This window comes from Oculina patagonica, chromosome 6 (assembly GCF_052425735.1).
Source record: "Oculina patagonica isolate OP01 chromosome 6, crgOcupat, whole genome shotgun sequence".
NCBI lineage: Eukaryota > Metazoa > Cnidaria > Anthozoa > Scleractinia > Oculinidae > Oculina > Oculina patagonica.
The window spans coordinates 7,714,699-7,728,138 of NC_135763.1; the positions used below are offsets into that span (position 1 = coordinate 7,714,699).

The following is a 13,440-nucleotide window of genomic DNA, read 5'->3' on the forward strand; positions in this document are numbered from 1 at the left end:
GTAAGGCACACGATTGATTTGAAGCATGTTTCGCTGAACACGCTCTGTGTTTTGATTGGTAAAATCACACTGCACGAGTTTAGCGGCGAACAAATTACCGAGACATTAAAAAGATCAAAATTGAAGTAGACAGATCACTAAAGTGATCTTGGAAAAATTATCTGTTAACTCGACTAAAACTCCAGTTGTACTCTTTACGTCTCGTTGTTGAAAACAACCCCCACAAAAACAAAACAAAATAATTAAAAGAAACCAAAAACAAAGCAAAACAAAAGAAAAAACAACAACAAGAAGTGTTGGATTCAAAAATCGTTTTCTTTTTAGCTTTCGTGGTTTCGTTCTGAGCATCAGTTCTTTGTTTGAGAGGCACGTACTTTGCAAACACCCTTGTGTATTACATTTACCATAAGTGACGTTCATTTGACATAAGTGACGTTCTTATAAAGAGTTGAAGTTTTTTAAGTGAGCGAGAAAAAAAATTTCAGGTAAGATTTCTTTGAAATCTATCACCAGGGCATGTTGACTGTGACGTCTGAAGTGGCCACAACTCCCGCCATACTCCTGAATCTCTGGAAACACGAGTGCAATCGAGTTATTGCCGATCGCTTCACGAACCAGCAAGACAAGGATTGGTTCGAGAAGACGCTAAGACAGCTTATCGAGGAAGATTTTGATGCGGACACAGCCAGCTTAATGGATGCGGAACCCTACTTTGTGGATTTCTTGAGAGATGCCCCAGAACCAACTGGTATGTCAGATGTATTAGCTGTGAAAAAGCAAAACAAAAAAACAATAGCTGTGATAGTCCTAAGAGTAGACTCAGATTACTCAAAACCTGTATCACCCGATTTTGAATTTTCGCCCTAAAGTAAAAACCAGTCAGAGACTCTAAACCTGTATTACCCGATTTTAAATTTTCACGCCAAAATTAAATCCGTTCCGAGTCACCACGCAGATCTTTGTTCAACTTCGTCATCAGTATAGAATTTTTACTTAAATTTCTGACGTTTCTCTAGATTGAGCGCGCAGAGAGACGTGTTTGTTTACTTAGAGTATCGCTAGAGTAAAGCCCTCATTATTTTGTAAGGGTAGCGTTGTTAAAATAATTGTAAGTACATGGTCCTTTTATTCTAAAACATACATAGACTGTGACGTGTGTGTGTAACATAAGAACATGATTGAATGATTTAAAAGCCGCTTAATATCCGTAAAGAAGAAACTGGTTGCCTTTTGTACAGGCTTTTTTGTGTTACTATTTGCATTTGTAGCATTTTGTCAACTAGAATATTCAACCCAAAGCAGCAAGTAACGATCACAAAGTCAGTTGTAAACAGGTTCATTGATTTGTTCACTTGTCCGCTTTTATTAGCACCACAATTTCTTTAGAGACTTCTCACAAGCTCGACACTCTATGCTGCTCTTTCAACAAAGTGTTTTCAATTTCAGTACCCTACAACGCTTTTTTTCTATCATTACTCTATTTAGTTTCGTGCCAAGCTCGATATTGAGCCTTGCCCTCTAACCTACACTTAGTCCCTACAATTCTTCACCACTTCCTTCCTTAAATCTTATGTTATTTACCAAGACCTTAAACTGTTGTTTGCAGTTGTTAACTTTTCTTTGTGTCATTGGCATCTCTTCTTGTTCTTTTCGTTCACATTTTCTCTCCAGTAATCGTTGGAGAGGAAAGCAAAGATAACAAAGGCAAGAAGGATGGCAAAGCTGGAAAGCAGAAAGGACCCGTGAAAGGTTCTACTGCCGGGCCAAGGGGCCCAGGTAAATGTACCTGCCCTGGTCTTACTATTCTATTTCTACTAATTCTTGTCTGTTTCTGACACAGCACAGGAACTGAACTGGTTTCACCATCTTGTGTCTTTAAATGTTCTGACAAATCTACTCTAAGAATATGTCCTCTTAAAAACCAGAAAAATTAACGTTCCAACATCTTGTGTTTTTAAATGCTCACTATCCTTCTCTAAGATTGTCTCCTGTCAAAAACCAGAAAAATTCACCTTTCAACATCTTGTGTTTTCAAATGTTCACTCTTTCCTATTCTAAGAATATCTCCTCTCAAAAACCATAAAAATTCACGTTCCAACATTTTGTGTTTTTAAATGTTCACTCTATCCTTCTCTAAGATTGTCTCCTCTCAAAAACCAGGAAAAACTACGTTACAATATCTTGTTTCTTTTAATGTTCCTTCTTTCCTACTCTAAGAATATCTCCTCTCAAAAACCAGAAAAATTTACTCCTACTCGTAGAATTATTAGAAGCTACTCTCAATCCTGTTTACTATATTATCTCTTTCTTAAAGGTTCACACAAGTCCTTTCTAAGATCAGAATATCTTAACTTTGATTCATCCCTCCCAACAAGAATTTTTTCCTGCCCAATCCTCCCTTTTCAATACCTCAATAAGCTTTCAAGCGTTAGAATCGTTAGCCTCTTGTGCTGCCATCAATTTTGCTCATAATGGTATCTCTCTCAGTCTTTAATTGTGCACACGGCACCATACACCAGCTGAGACGTTTGTTACCTGACTCCTGGCCGTGAGGGTTTATTGGGTCCTCTCAGCCATCTTTTCAGTTCTTCTCAACTTTCTAAATTCTTCTTTAATCTCTTGTTTTGTATGCTATTGTCTAATATTGTGCCCTTTTTACCCTCAGTAAGCTATCGTGCTTAAGCACTGCATCATCAAAGACTATCTGATGTTCTCGCTTTTCGTCTGTTGGCGAAACTTGACGAGTTTTCTTTCTTTATTTCGTGTTACCGGCCAGGAGTGGCACTTAATCAAATTTTGCGTCCGCGGAAAAAAACAGATGGATAGTACTCGTCCGTGAATTTTTTTAAAAAACTAACGGGCCTACAGACAGAAAAACCCCACTAAAGTCACTGCATTGAGTGGGTTTCTTGTCTGGTTTTGTTTTGTTTGTTAAATTTCGGCTTTCCAAGGTTTTGTGCCTCTGAGAATTGAAGGGGGTGGGTCATAATCAAAATTGTACGGTACTTCACGTTGGTGTAAACTAGCTTAAGGAGCATCACTAAACCTGTTTGACTGGCTGCAGGTGATGAGCCCGAGGATGCAGACCTCGAGGCACCAAAGGTCTATGAACCTATCGTGTCACTAGATGGTCTCAAGGAGCGGCTGGGAACCTTCATGTTAAGCTACAATGAAATGGTCCGCGGAGGTCACATGGACCTTGTGTTTTTTAAGGTACAGATCTTATCATTATTTCGTGTCTTGCACGTTTCGAGCCTCGATTTTAACATAAAGATGGCTCTAACTTTTAGGTCTGTAGATGAAACCCTTGTGTGTGACCATTTAAATGAAAGCTATTGAGCAGTACGTTCATGTGATACTGTTAATTGTGCTCTGATAGACGGCTGTAACTTCTACTTGCGCCTTTCAAAAGCAGAAGATATGCGTGCGTTGATATGTGTGATATATGTTGAGCAGTTCTTTTACGTGATACTTATACCTAATCGTACCTTTTTGGTACGCTTCGGCGGCATATCAGGCGAGTTTGGTCGAGCCATGGTTCGTATTTTGGCGAGACGCAGTCGAGCCAAAATACCCATGGCGAGACCAAACGAGCCTGATATGCCGCCGAAGCGTACCAAAAAGGTACTATTAGGTATTTACCGTACCCAAATTCAGCCAAAACTCCGGTGATATTATTCGCTCTGTTGAAGCCATGCTTGCCAGACACGTAGTGCAAAATGTGTTGACCTGCTTGTATTGATACTTTTTTGGTCTTCAACACTTTTATCAAGTCCTCTTCTCACATTTTTTTACTCGTTTGTTTGGAGTTTCATTCCCTAAATTTTCAAAATCCAAATTTAGCGAAAAATTTAGAAACTCCGACTCCATTGTTTCAGTGTGAATGTTTCAGTACTCGTCGGCAAACATCGCGCAATTGGCGAGCGCGCTCAAGTTTAGTTTTGGCGGGAAAGTTTTTCTCATTTTACGACCGGTAAGCACCAGTTAATTAAAAATACTCGTTTCTGTTTTATTGGTAAAACCTCTTTTCAATTCATCGTACGGAAACACTACTTTAATTTAAAGTGACCGTGATATGGTGGCATATCAGGTCAGTGACTTGATATCGTAGGATATCAGGACAGTAGATCGCGCTTCTGATTGGCTACTTGCGAATTTGGGTACGGTAATGTTTATTATTCGGTAAAAGGTGGCTCTAACTTTTGCTTTCGCCTACCAGGGCAGTAGATTTCTGAGTTATGATAGCAGTTTTAATTTTCTCTTTCACCATGCATTACACACGTTTTACATCCCCAATGTTTATCTTTCTAGGATGCCATGGTACATCTTGTCAAGATTTCTCGCATAATCCGCACTCCTCGAGGTAACGCTTTGTTAGTGGGCGTGGGAGGCTCAGGCAAACAAAGCTTGACGCGACTGGCTTCATTCATTGCTGGATATAATATTTTCCAGATCACTTTGACAAGGTAAAATAAAAGAGATACTGAGATAAGTTATCATGTTTTCAAAACAAGACTGCTTACATCACGAGAATTGTAACTAGGCATTTTCAGTGAGGTTTGGTTGAAGTTTTATTTTGTACTTCAATGGTTATGTGGAGTACAAAGACTTTTTTAAATTTGTTTTATTCACAAAACGAAACACTACGACGCCATAACTTATAACTTATTTGCTTTCCAGGTCCTACAACGTGTCTAACTTGATGGAAGATCTCAAAGTACTGTACAGGACTGCTGGACATCAAGGAAAAGGAATCACGTTTATATTTACAGACAACGAGATCAAAGATGAAGGGTTCTTGGAGTACATGAACAATGTGATAGCTTCAGGAGAGGTGTGGCGAGTTTTTCAGACTATAACATTTCATTGTTACACTAGCCTATGTAACATCTCTGTTTAGCTGCCGCGAGATAAGTTGGACGAGTTATACTTAGTGTAACACCCCTTAGCCTGCGTCGCAGACGAACGAAACCCCGGTATTGTCAAATACCGAGATTTTGTGACACGTTCAGCTGCAATGCAGGCCAACACCCCTAGGCGATGTGTAAAAAAATTGTTGCAGCCTTGCCGTTAGGCTCGATTTCCAGCCTTGCCGTAAGCGTTGCGAAAGAGAGAACTCCATTCTAGTTCGTGGAACTCTTTCAACGAGAACGTCCTGTGACTAGTTCACTTTTACATGAGGAAAAGCATCGCAAAACTACTGTCAGAACAAACTCGAAAGAAAAAAATTGCCTAGTATACACTGCTAATAGTTCTTGCACAATCACTATTTTTTGCTTTCAAAGAATCGAAAACCGCTGTAAAGTAAGAAAGATAATAATAACTATTTGATAGAACTGTTCTATTAAATAGCGTTAGTGAAATTGTAACATAAATGGAATTATGACCCGAGTTGATGACGTTTCGTAACATGCTTTATATTATCAACTTAAGGTGTCCAATCTGTTTGCCCGAGACGAGATTGATGAGATCACACAGGATCTGATAAGTGTCATGAAGGCTGAGTATCCAAAGAGACCGCCAACCAATGAGAATCTTTATGACTACTTCATCACCCGCGTCAAGAACAACCTGCATGTCGTGCTATGCTTTTCACCAGTAAGGATTCCATTTCCTTTATTTTCCCTTTTTTTGCATTACACTTAGAGACTGGTAGACCTTTGCCTGTAAGTTTGGTTTGTAAGGCAGTCTGTCTGACTGTTTTGTCTGATGTTTTGTTCCCCTAAAGAAGGCAGCATTGCCGAAACGTCGGGAATAGTTTTTTTGACTACAGCGTAGTATTTCATTTTTATCATTTATACAGTCTGTCTAACTGTCGGTCCGTCTGACTGGCTGACTGATTGTTTGATCGATCAATCAATTAGTTAGATTGATCGATTGACTGACTGACTGATTGATTGATTGTTCGATTGATTGATTGATTGATTGAGTGACTTTTGGATTGACTGACTGACTGATCGATTGATTGATTGCGTGACTGTTGGATTGACTGACTGATTGACTGATTTATTGATTGAATGACTTATTTATTGACTGCTTGCTTAATTGATTAATTTATTGCTTGATTGCTTGCTTGATTGGTCAGTTGCTTGCTTGCTTGATAATTTAATTGATTGATTGTTTTCTAGGTGGGAGAAAAGTTCCGCAATCGTTCTCTGAAATTTCCCGGACTGTTCAGTGGTTGCACAATGGATTGGTTCAGCCGCTGGCCTAAAGATGCATTGATCGCGGTCGCCTCGCACTTTCTGTCCTCATTTGAAATTGTTTGTTCTCAAGAAACCAAAGTGGCTGTTGTCAATACCATGGGTATTATACAGGTAAGCTGTGGTTGCGAGAGATCAACTGCCGAAAACTGTAACAGAAGCAGTTGTAAACGTTCGCCTAATTAATGGAATTAAGACGGAATCCGCCAGGACTACTACTCGTGAGATTTTACTTATAGTTCACACGGTTCTTGTGAACTTTGAAATTCTTTTTCTCAGGTTCTGATAAGAAATTGTTGTTGGTGTTATCACGGATAATTACTTACATGTTTAGCTTTTAAAAAGGGTAGCGAAACATAACGCAATAGGATTTTAAAAATTATTCTGGTACTCGATTTTTGTCCAACTGAAATTAATATTACTCATTTTCCTGATGGTTTCCGTCTTAAACGTTTATGACCCGGAACTAAATATTGGAAAGCAATTTTAGAAACTTTTTAAAGATACAGGATTAGAACTTAAAAACTTGAGTCTTGCATTTTCAAGCTTGTCCATTTCGTAATCAATTTCCTCACTTGCTACGAGCTTCCAGTAGATTTTTGACTACTTTTCTAAAAATCAAATCCCATTTTTAAACATTAAGATGGTTTCCGCACAATTTTCGAGCAATACAGGCAAATATAAAGTTACCAAAAAGACCTCTTAGCATGGCAACAGTTTTAGTACAGCTAACAAAAACCTGCAAAAAATTTAGCACTCAAGCTGACCCCGCGAGAGAAAAATGGATTTGAAGTTGTCTTTTTTTCAGTTAAAACGGACGTCTTGCGCCAGTTCAAAACAAAATGGCGCGCGTTTAATACATTTTTTCGAGGTTTGACTTTAATTTTCTCGAGAATGCTTTAGAATTTAATTGCGGGGTCACTAAGACAAATGAATTTCGATGAGATCTTTTAAATAGTATACAAAATGTTGCCGTGCAATGAGTAGATTTTTGGTACTTAATTTTCGCACTCATTGCTCGAACTTTCAGCGGAATCCGTCTTAATATGGTTTTTATACGAGCGGGAGACGCGGTGGCCTTATGATTTGCGCGCTGGATATAGAGCAAGCAGTCTGGGTTCGAGCTGTGGCTAGGGACATAACGTTGTGTTCTTAGGCAACACGCTTTACTTTCATAGTGCCTCTCTCCACAGGTATATAAATGGGTACTAGTGAATTTAATGTTAGGGGATAATCCTGCGATGGACTATCATCTCCCACCCAGGGAGGAGTAGAAATATTTCCAGTCACTAAATGCTACAGAAACTGGGATAAGTTGGAAATATTTGGGCAATGTATTACCCCACGCAGATTACCTTACATCGTATGATATCCTATATAACTGATATCGTATGATATCCTTATAACTGATGTTTTTATTCTTTCTTTATTCAAGGACAACGTTGCAGAGACTTGCGTCCAGTACTTTGAGCGCTTTCGCCGCCAGACTCACGTGACCCCCAAGTCATATCTTTCTTTCATCAGTGGATACAAAGGAATCTACAGAATGCAACACGAGGCGATTGGTCTCCTGGCTAAGCGCATGAACACCGGTCTCGCCAAGCTAGTGGAAGCGAGCGAGTCAGTGGCGAAACTTTCTGAAGAGCTCGTTGTCAAGGAGAAGGAACTGGCTGTAGCCTCAAAGAAAGCAGACGTGGTACTGCAGGAGGTGACTGTCAGTGCCCAGGCTGCAGAGAAGGTCAAGTCACAGGTTCAAAAGGTCAAGGACAAGGCACAGGCTATTGTTGATGAGATTGCGGTGAGTATATGATTGTTTTCTGTCACACTCGTCACGCCATTTTAAGCACATTCTGTCACGCGATGTCATTCTTTTTAGGCCTACTTACGCACTCAACCACGCTATGTATATGTTTAGAGCATTCTGTCACGCACGCCAAGTCACGCCATTTTACGCTATAAATGTCACGCAAGGCAGCGCGTTACTTCTGTCCCTCTAGGTCGCGCGTAACTCTTGTTGTCAGTTTTAAAATACGTTCTTCATTTTGCTCATTAATTTAATCTTTGTTCTCTTTTCATCACTGTGCTTCTTTTTAAATAGGAAGATAAAGCAGTTGCAGAGGAAAAGCTTGAAGCTGCCAAGCCAGCTCTAGAGGAGGCTGAGGCCGCTCTGCAGACCATCAAGCCAGCGCACATCGCCACTGTTAGAAAACTGGCCAAGCCGCCTCATCTGATCATGCGCATTATGGACTGCGTGCTACTGCTGTTTAACCGGAAAATTGACCCCGTGACTGCAGATCCTGAAAAGCCTTGTTGTAAGCCGTCCTGGGGTGAATCTCTCAAATTGATGAGCGGTGGAGGCTTCTTAAACAATTTGCTTACATTCGCAAAGGTAAAACTTAGACGACTTCTTTTAAAACGGCCTTCACACAACATACTTAAGTTGGCAAACTAATGTTAGTGTATGTGAACGACACAACAACAGTTGGCAGACAAGTTGGCAACTGTTGGCTGGAATAGAGACAAATTACAGTTAGCCAACTAGTTTGCCGTAATGGCGTCGTTCACACACCAATTTGAGTTTGCCAACACGAGTTGGCCATGAGCTTGTCGTGTGAAGGCCGCTTGAGGTTGCCAAGTACATTTCAAACAAACAAACAAATAAACAAAAACAAAACGCAACAAAAGATTATGCATGCTAACAAAGTTGTTTCCACCTAGCAAAGTTAACAAAGTTTTTTCCACCTAGGATTCCATCAACGAAGAGACTGTCGAGCTGCTGATGCCGTATCTCGAGATGGAAGACTACACCATGGAAAATGCCAAGAAAGTTTGTGGTGACGTAGCAGGGCTCGCGTCTTGGACTAGAGCGATGGCCTTCTTCTACGGAATCAACAAAGAAGTTCTTCCTCTTAAGGTGACGTGAATACCTTCGTTCTGGACTGATCTTGAGCATGCCGTTAACGTTTGACAATACTCACCCAAACCCCACTCACCCCTCCCCCCACATTTTCAGAATTTGGTGTTTTCTCTACTGAATTATCTTTGGACGTCGATTCGCAGGCTATACTTTTTGCAACTCACTTTTTATCGACCCATAACTCCAGTATCCAGTCAGTTTTTGAAAGACAAAATATCTTGGCATAATTTTCCACCCCCCCCCCCCCCCCCTGCGCTTTCTCTCCCCTATCTGAAAATGAATACTTTGGAAAACAAGAAAGGTGCTTTGGAACATTATGTTATGTGGTGGTTTCCCCGTAGACGTGCAAGGACATTATAATAACTACCTAAGTATGCAAACTATTATGTCTGTTATGAGCATCGCACTGTATTGAACAAAACTTCAGTGTTCTTGTAAGCGAACACTTCACATATAATGTTGTGAATATATTTCAAATATATATGTGTATTTCGTAATTCTAGGCCAATCTGATCATCCAAGAAGCTCGCTTACAGAAAGCGACAAGTGAGCTGAATGACGCTCAGGCGCAGTTGGACGAGAAACAGCGTGAACTTGACGCGGTACAAGCTAAATACGATCAGGCTATGCGCGACAAACAAACGCTTGTTGATGACGCCGAGGCGTGTAGGCGGAAGATGGCCAACGCCACCGCACTGATCGATGGATTGGGAGGCGAGAAAACAAGATGGACTGAACAGAGCAAGAAGTTTGATCAACAGATTCAAAGGTGTGGTTCCTGTTTGAGCTGTTTTCTTTGGGTAGGGCATGTCTTTTCTTGGGTTGCTTAGTAACAGTGATGCTGTCACTGTCAGCAACTTTATCTAGCGTTCCTTTAACATTCAGAATCGTCAACTTCGTACATTGTCATTTAGTAACCGAAAACGAAAGTTAATCGTTCAAAACATATCTTGAAAATCAATAGACCCATGTTTTTTTTTTTTCAACTTTGGACATAGCATAGCTTGCGTAAATCCATCAACACCGCTAGAAAGAGCGCGTTTGATTCATTAGACTTGGCAAGTTTTAGAGTGATATTCTAAAAACTTAAGAAGATGTAGCTCCGTAAAGACGCCAAATATTTTACAAACATTTGTATGTTGAGGGGATTTTGCCCCCCCCCCCCCCCCCCCCCCCCACCGTACAAACGTCTGTAAAATTTCTTGACTTTGCAGAGCTATATCTTCACTTGTTTCTGACATATCAATCTCAAACTTGGCAAGTTTACTAATTGTAAGGCGTCCTTTTCAGCAGTGTGAAAAAAAAAAAAAGAATTTTCGCTAACTGGTCTGTGCCAAAAGTTTAGAAAAACTGTGGAAGGGTCTATTGCATATTCTCGCTCGCCGTGTTCAGTGGATAGGGTGTGGTGGAAGGTCGTGAATTTGACACCCATCGGGGACTCAGAATTTTCATTTGTCCAATGCTCTTGACAAAGCGAATACGGTTACGTATTAACTGTTTATTCCTTATTGTTAAGGTTGTATTCTATTCTAATCGCAGGATTGCTTTACCCGTTTTTTTTTTTTTTTTTTTTTTTTTTTTTAGGCTAGTAGGTGACGTGTTACTGGCGACTGGGTTCTTGTCTTATTCTGGTCCGTTTAACCAGGCGTTCAGAACTCTGTTGCTTGACAACTGGAAGAAAGAAATGAGAAAAATGAAGATTCCTTTCTCAGAGGTAATGCTTTAGGAAAACGAAAACAGAACAAGAGTTAACGGGTATCCACAACTTATCTAGTTAATATTTTTCTGCAATCTAACAATAGTCGAGTGCCTTGATTAGTAATGCTCCATCGCAAGATTATTTCCAACGAAAAACGCCCAAACTCAAAACAAGAACTTTAATGATTTTTCACGACTATAATCGACGTTATTGTTCTTGTTGCGTAGTTGCATTTCTTTATTTGCCTTTGATTCGTATAATTGTCGGTTTAGAATACAGTAAACACCCGCATATAAGAACCTATGATTTTGGATTCAGGCTGATCAAGTTCTTATTTACCGGGTGCTTAGTAAAAAATCGGCCTGAAAATGTTCTTAAAGTGTTCTTAAAATTCGTTTCAGAAATACTACACATTATACATTACAAGAGATTAAAATAAGATACAATGTTTTATTACTTACTCTTAAAAATTAGTTTCAAAGAAATGAATACTATTACTAATATAAGTATGCACACCATAGTACTTTAATTTGAGTTACTTTCTTATTCTGGCATCCTGCTTCTTTTATATAAGAACATATATATATATATATTTTTTTATCAGGCTGTATTGATTCTTATAATTATATATATTGTGCTCTATTGGCTAACTTTCAGCCTGATGTTCTTAATCCGCTTGTTCTTATATGTGGGTGTTAACTGTATCTGCATAAGTAATGATAGACCTAAACTAGTGTTACAATATTCTTTGTGTCTTTGCAGGATTTGAATCTAGTGAACATGCTTACAGATGCTGCTACGATTGGCGAGTGGGCCCTTCAGGGATTACCTAGCGATGAGCTGTCAGTTCAGAATGGTATAATCGTCACCAAGGCTGCACGGTATCCTCTTCTTATTGACCCTCAGGTGAGATATTGTCTACCAGTTCTTAAGGTGAACTGCAACATCTGAAATAAAGGGAATGCGTCACGGGTTTTAGCCAAATTTAGGCATGGTAAAGGACCATAAAATTCGGTGAAATTTAAAAATAACCTCTTAAAACAGTGAAGGAACATTCCAATAACACGGTAAATACAAAAGAAGGTACGAATGGCCAAAAGTGACGAAGACTGAAACGGATTGCGATTTGGGTTTTTGAAATATTGTTGGGCTGAACTGTTTTCAAAGTTTATCTCGTTTGCCTGTAATTTTTTATAACGCCTAGGAGAAAAATTTGGTTGCAATGAAGCTATGGTTTTGTCATTTAGATCCATAGAAGTAATTTCTTTGCAAACGTTTAGTTTCATAGTGAGTATTTGTAAAAACCTGATAACTCCAAATTAGGTTCGCCACAGAAATTCGGTTCAGTCTTGTTATGTTCATTTCCACTTTTCATTCGTTGTTTATGATAATGCTCTACAAAATTTGTTCTGTTTGAGCTTTAGTGTTGTTTGCTATAGAAAGAAACAAATCGTTTATTGTTGAAAGTGCTTAGCTTTTCCGCCAGAATTGACTTGATCTTTAAGGTAATGGCTTTACTCTTGTCGCGCCGTGCTACAGTTGCGTTTTCAAAAGCAAAATTTCAATTTAAAATGGCGTTATTTACTCAATTGCTTAATATTACTCAGGGCCAAGGAAAAGCGTGGATTAGAAAGAAAGAAGGACCGAACGAACTGCAGGTGGGTTTCACAAATTATTTATGTTTTGAAATATTAATTGCCGTTACGGATTGCTGCACATTTACTGCTAAATCTTGACTTCTTGACATTTTGAAGCATGTTTCGTTTGCAGGACACTTGACTCCACAACTTGACGTGATTGCAAAAGTACACATTTGCATTTCGCATCGGATGGGGCAACTTTTTTACGCCCACTTAAGACACTTTTTGTTTTAATTTTATCAAAGTGGGAAAAGGATAATGTTAAATTTAAAGTGCGCCGTGGTGATTTCGTAAATTTAACTAGATAACGTGTTACTCTTAACGAAGTGCATAACCGAAGGAAATAGTAGAGGGTCTCAATGGGATTAACCGTTAGCCGTAAAACGGCCAAAAAATTAGCCGTTAGGCGTAAAAAATGGAAAATTTTAACCGTTAGCCGTAAAATGTGTTAACCGTAAAAATCAGTCAGTGATTATCAATAACCCAAACTAGTTCACTTCATCGTCCCAAAAATGGTCCAAAGACCTAAAATACGTTTTTCAATAATGGAAATTGATTTTTTACTATTAAAAACAATGATAAATAACTTTTAACTTCTGTTAACCGTAATGGAAATAAATTAACCGTTAACCGTAAAAGCCCCCACCCCATTGAGACCCTCATAGTAGGCTAACCGGTTACTGCTGACGGCCATCTTGAAGTGGGCGTAATAAAATTGCCCGGATCGGTGTGAAATGTGGCAGGTACCATCCCTTTTAAAACAGAGAATTTGGCAATTTAGTGAGATGTTTTGTGAATTTTTAATTCCAGGTCACAGCTCTCAACCACAAGTACTTCCGAACCCATTTAGAAGATTCGCTCTCGTTAGGAAGACCGCTGATCATTGAAGATGTTGGTGAAGAGCTTGATCCTGCGCTTGACAATGTACTGGAGAAAAACTTCATCAAATCTGGAAAGACGTTTAAGGTGAGCATGCGCGTT

The 13,440-nt window shown here is 39.3% G+C and overlaps 1 protein-coding gene across 1 annotated transcript in view; it reads left to right on the plus strand.

Moving 5' to 3' along the window:
* Positions 1-13,440, plus strand: part of LOC144658450 (dynein axonemal heavy chain 5-like) — a 78,829-nt gene that overhangs the window by 50,997 nt on the left and 14,392 nt on the right. The window contains exons 67-80 of the mRNA XM_078518851.1: positions 514-748; positions 3,065-3,213; positions 4,312-4,466; positions 4,681-4,834; positions 5,434-5,598; positions 6,129-6,317; positions 7,639-8,001; positions 8,302-8,592; positions 8,950-9,117; positions 9,624-9,889; positions 10,705-10,834; positions 11,582-11,725; positions 12,427-12,477; positions 13,270-13,425. Coding sequence (XP_078374977.1) covers positions 514-748; positions 3,065-3,213; positions 4,312-4,466; positions 4,681-4,834; positions 5,434-5,598; positions 6,129-6,317; positions 7,639-8,001; positions 8,302-8,592; positions 8,950-9,117; positions 9,624-9,889; positions 10,705-10,834; positions 11,582-11,725; positions 12,427-12,477; positions 13,270-13,425 — 2,616 coding nt within the window. The remainder of the gene's footprint in view (positions 1-513; positions 749-3,064; positions 3,214-4,311; positions 4,467-4,680; positions 4,835-5,433; positions 5,599-6,128; positions 6,318-7,638; positions 8,002-8,301; positions 8,593-8,949; positions 9,118-9,623; positions 9,890-10,704; positions 10,835-11,581; positions 11,726-12,426; positions 12,478-13,269; positions 13,426-13,440) is intronic.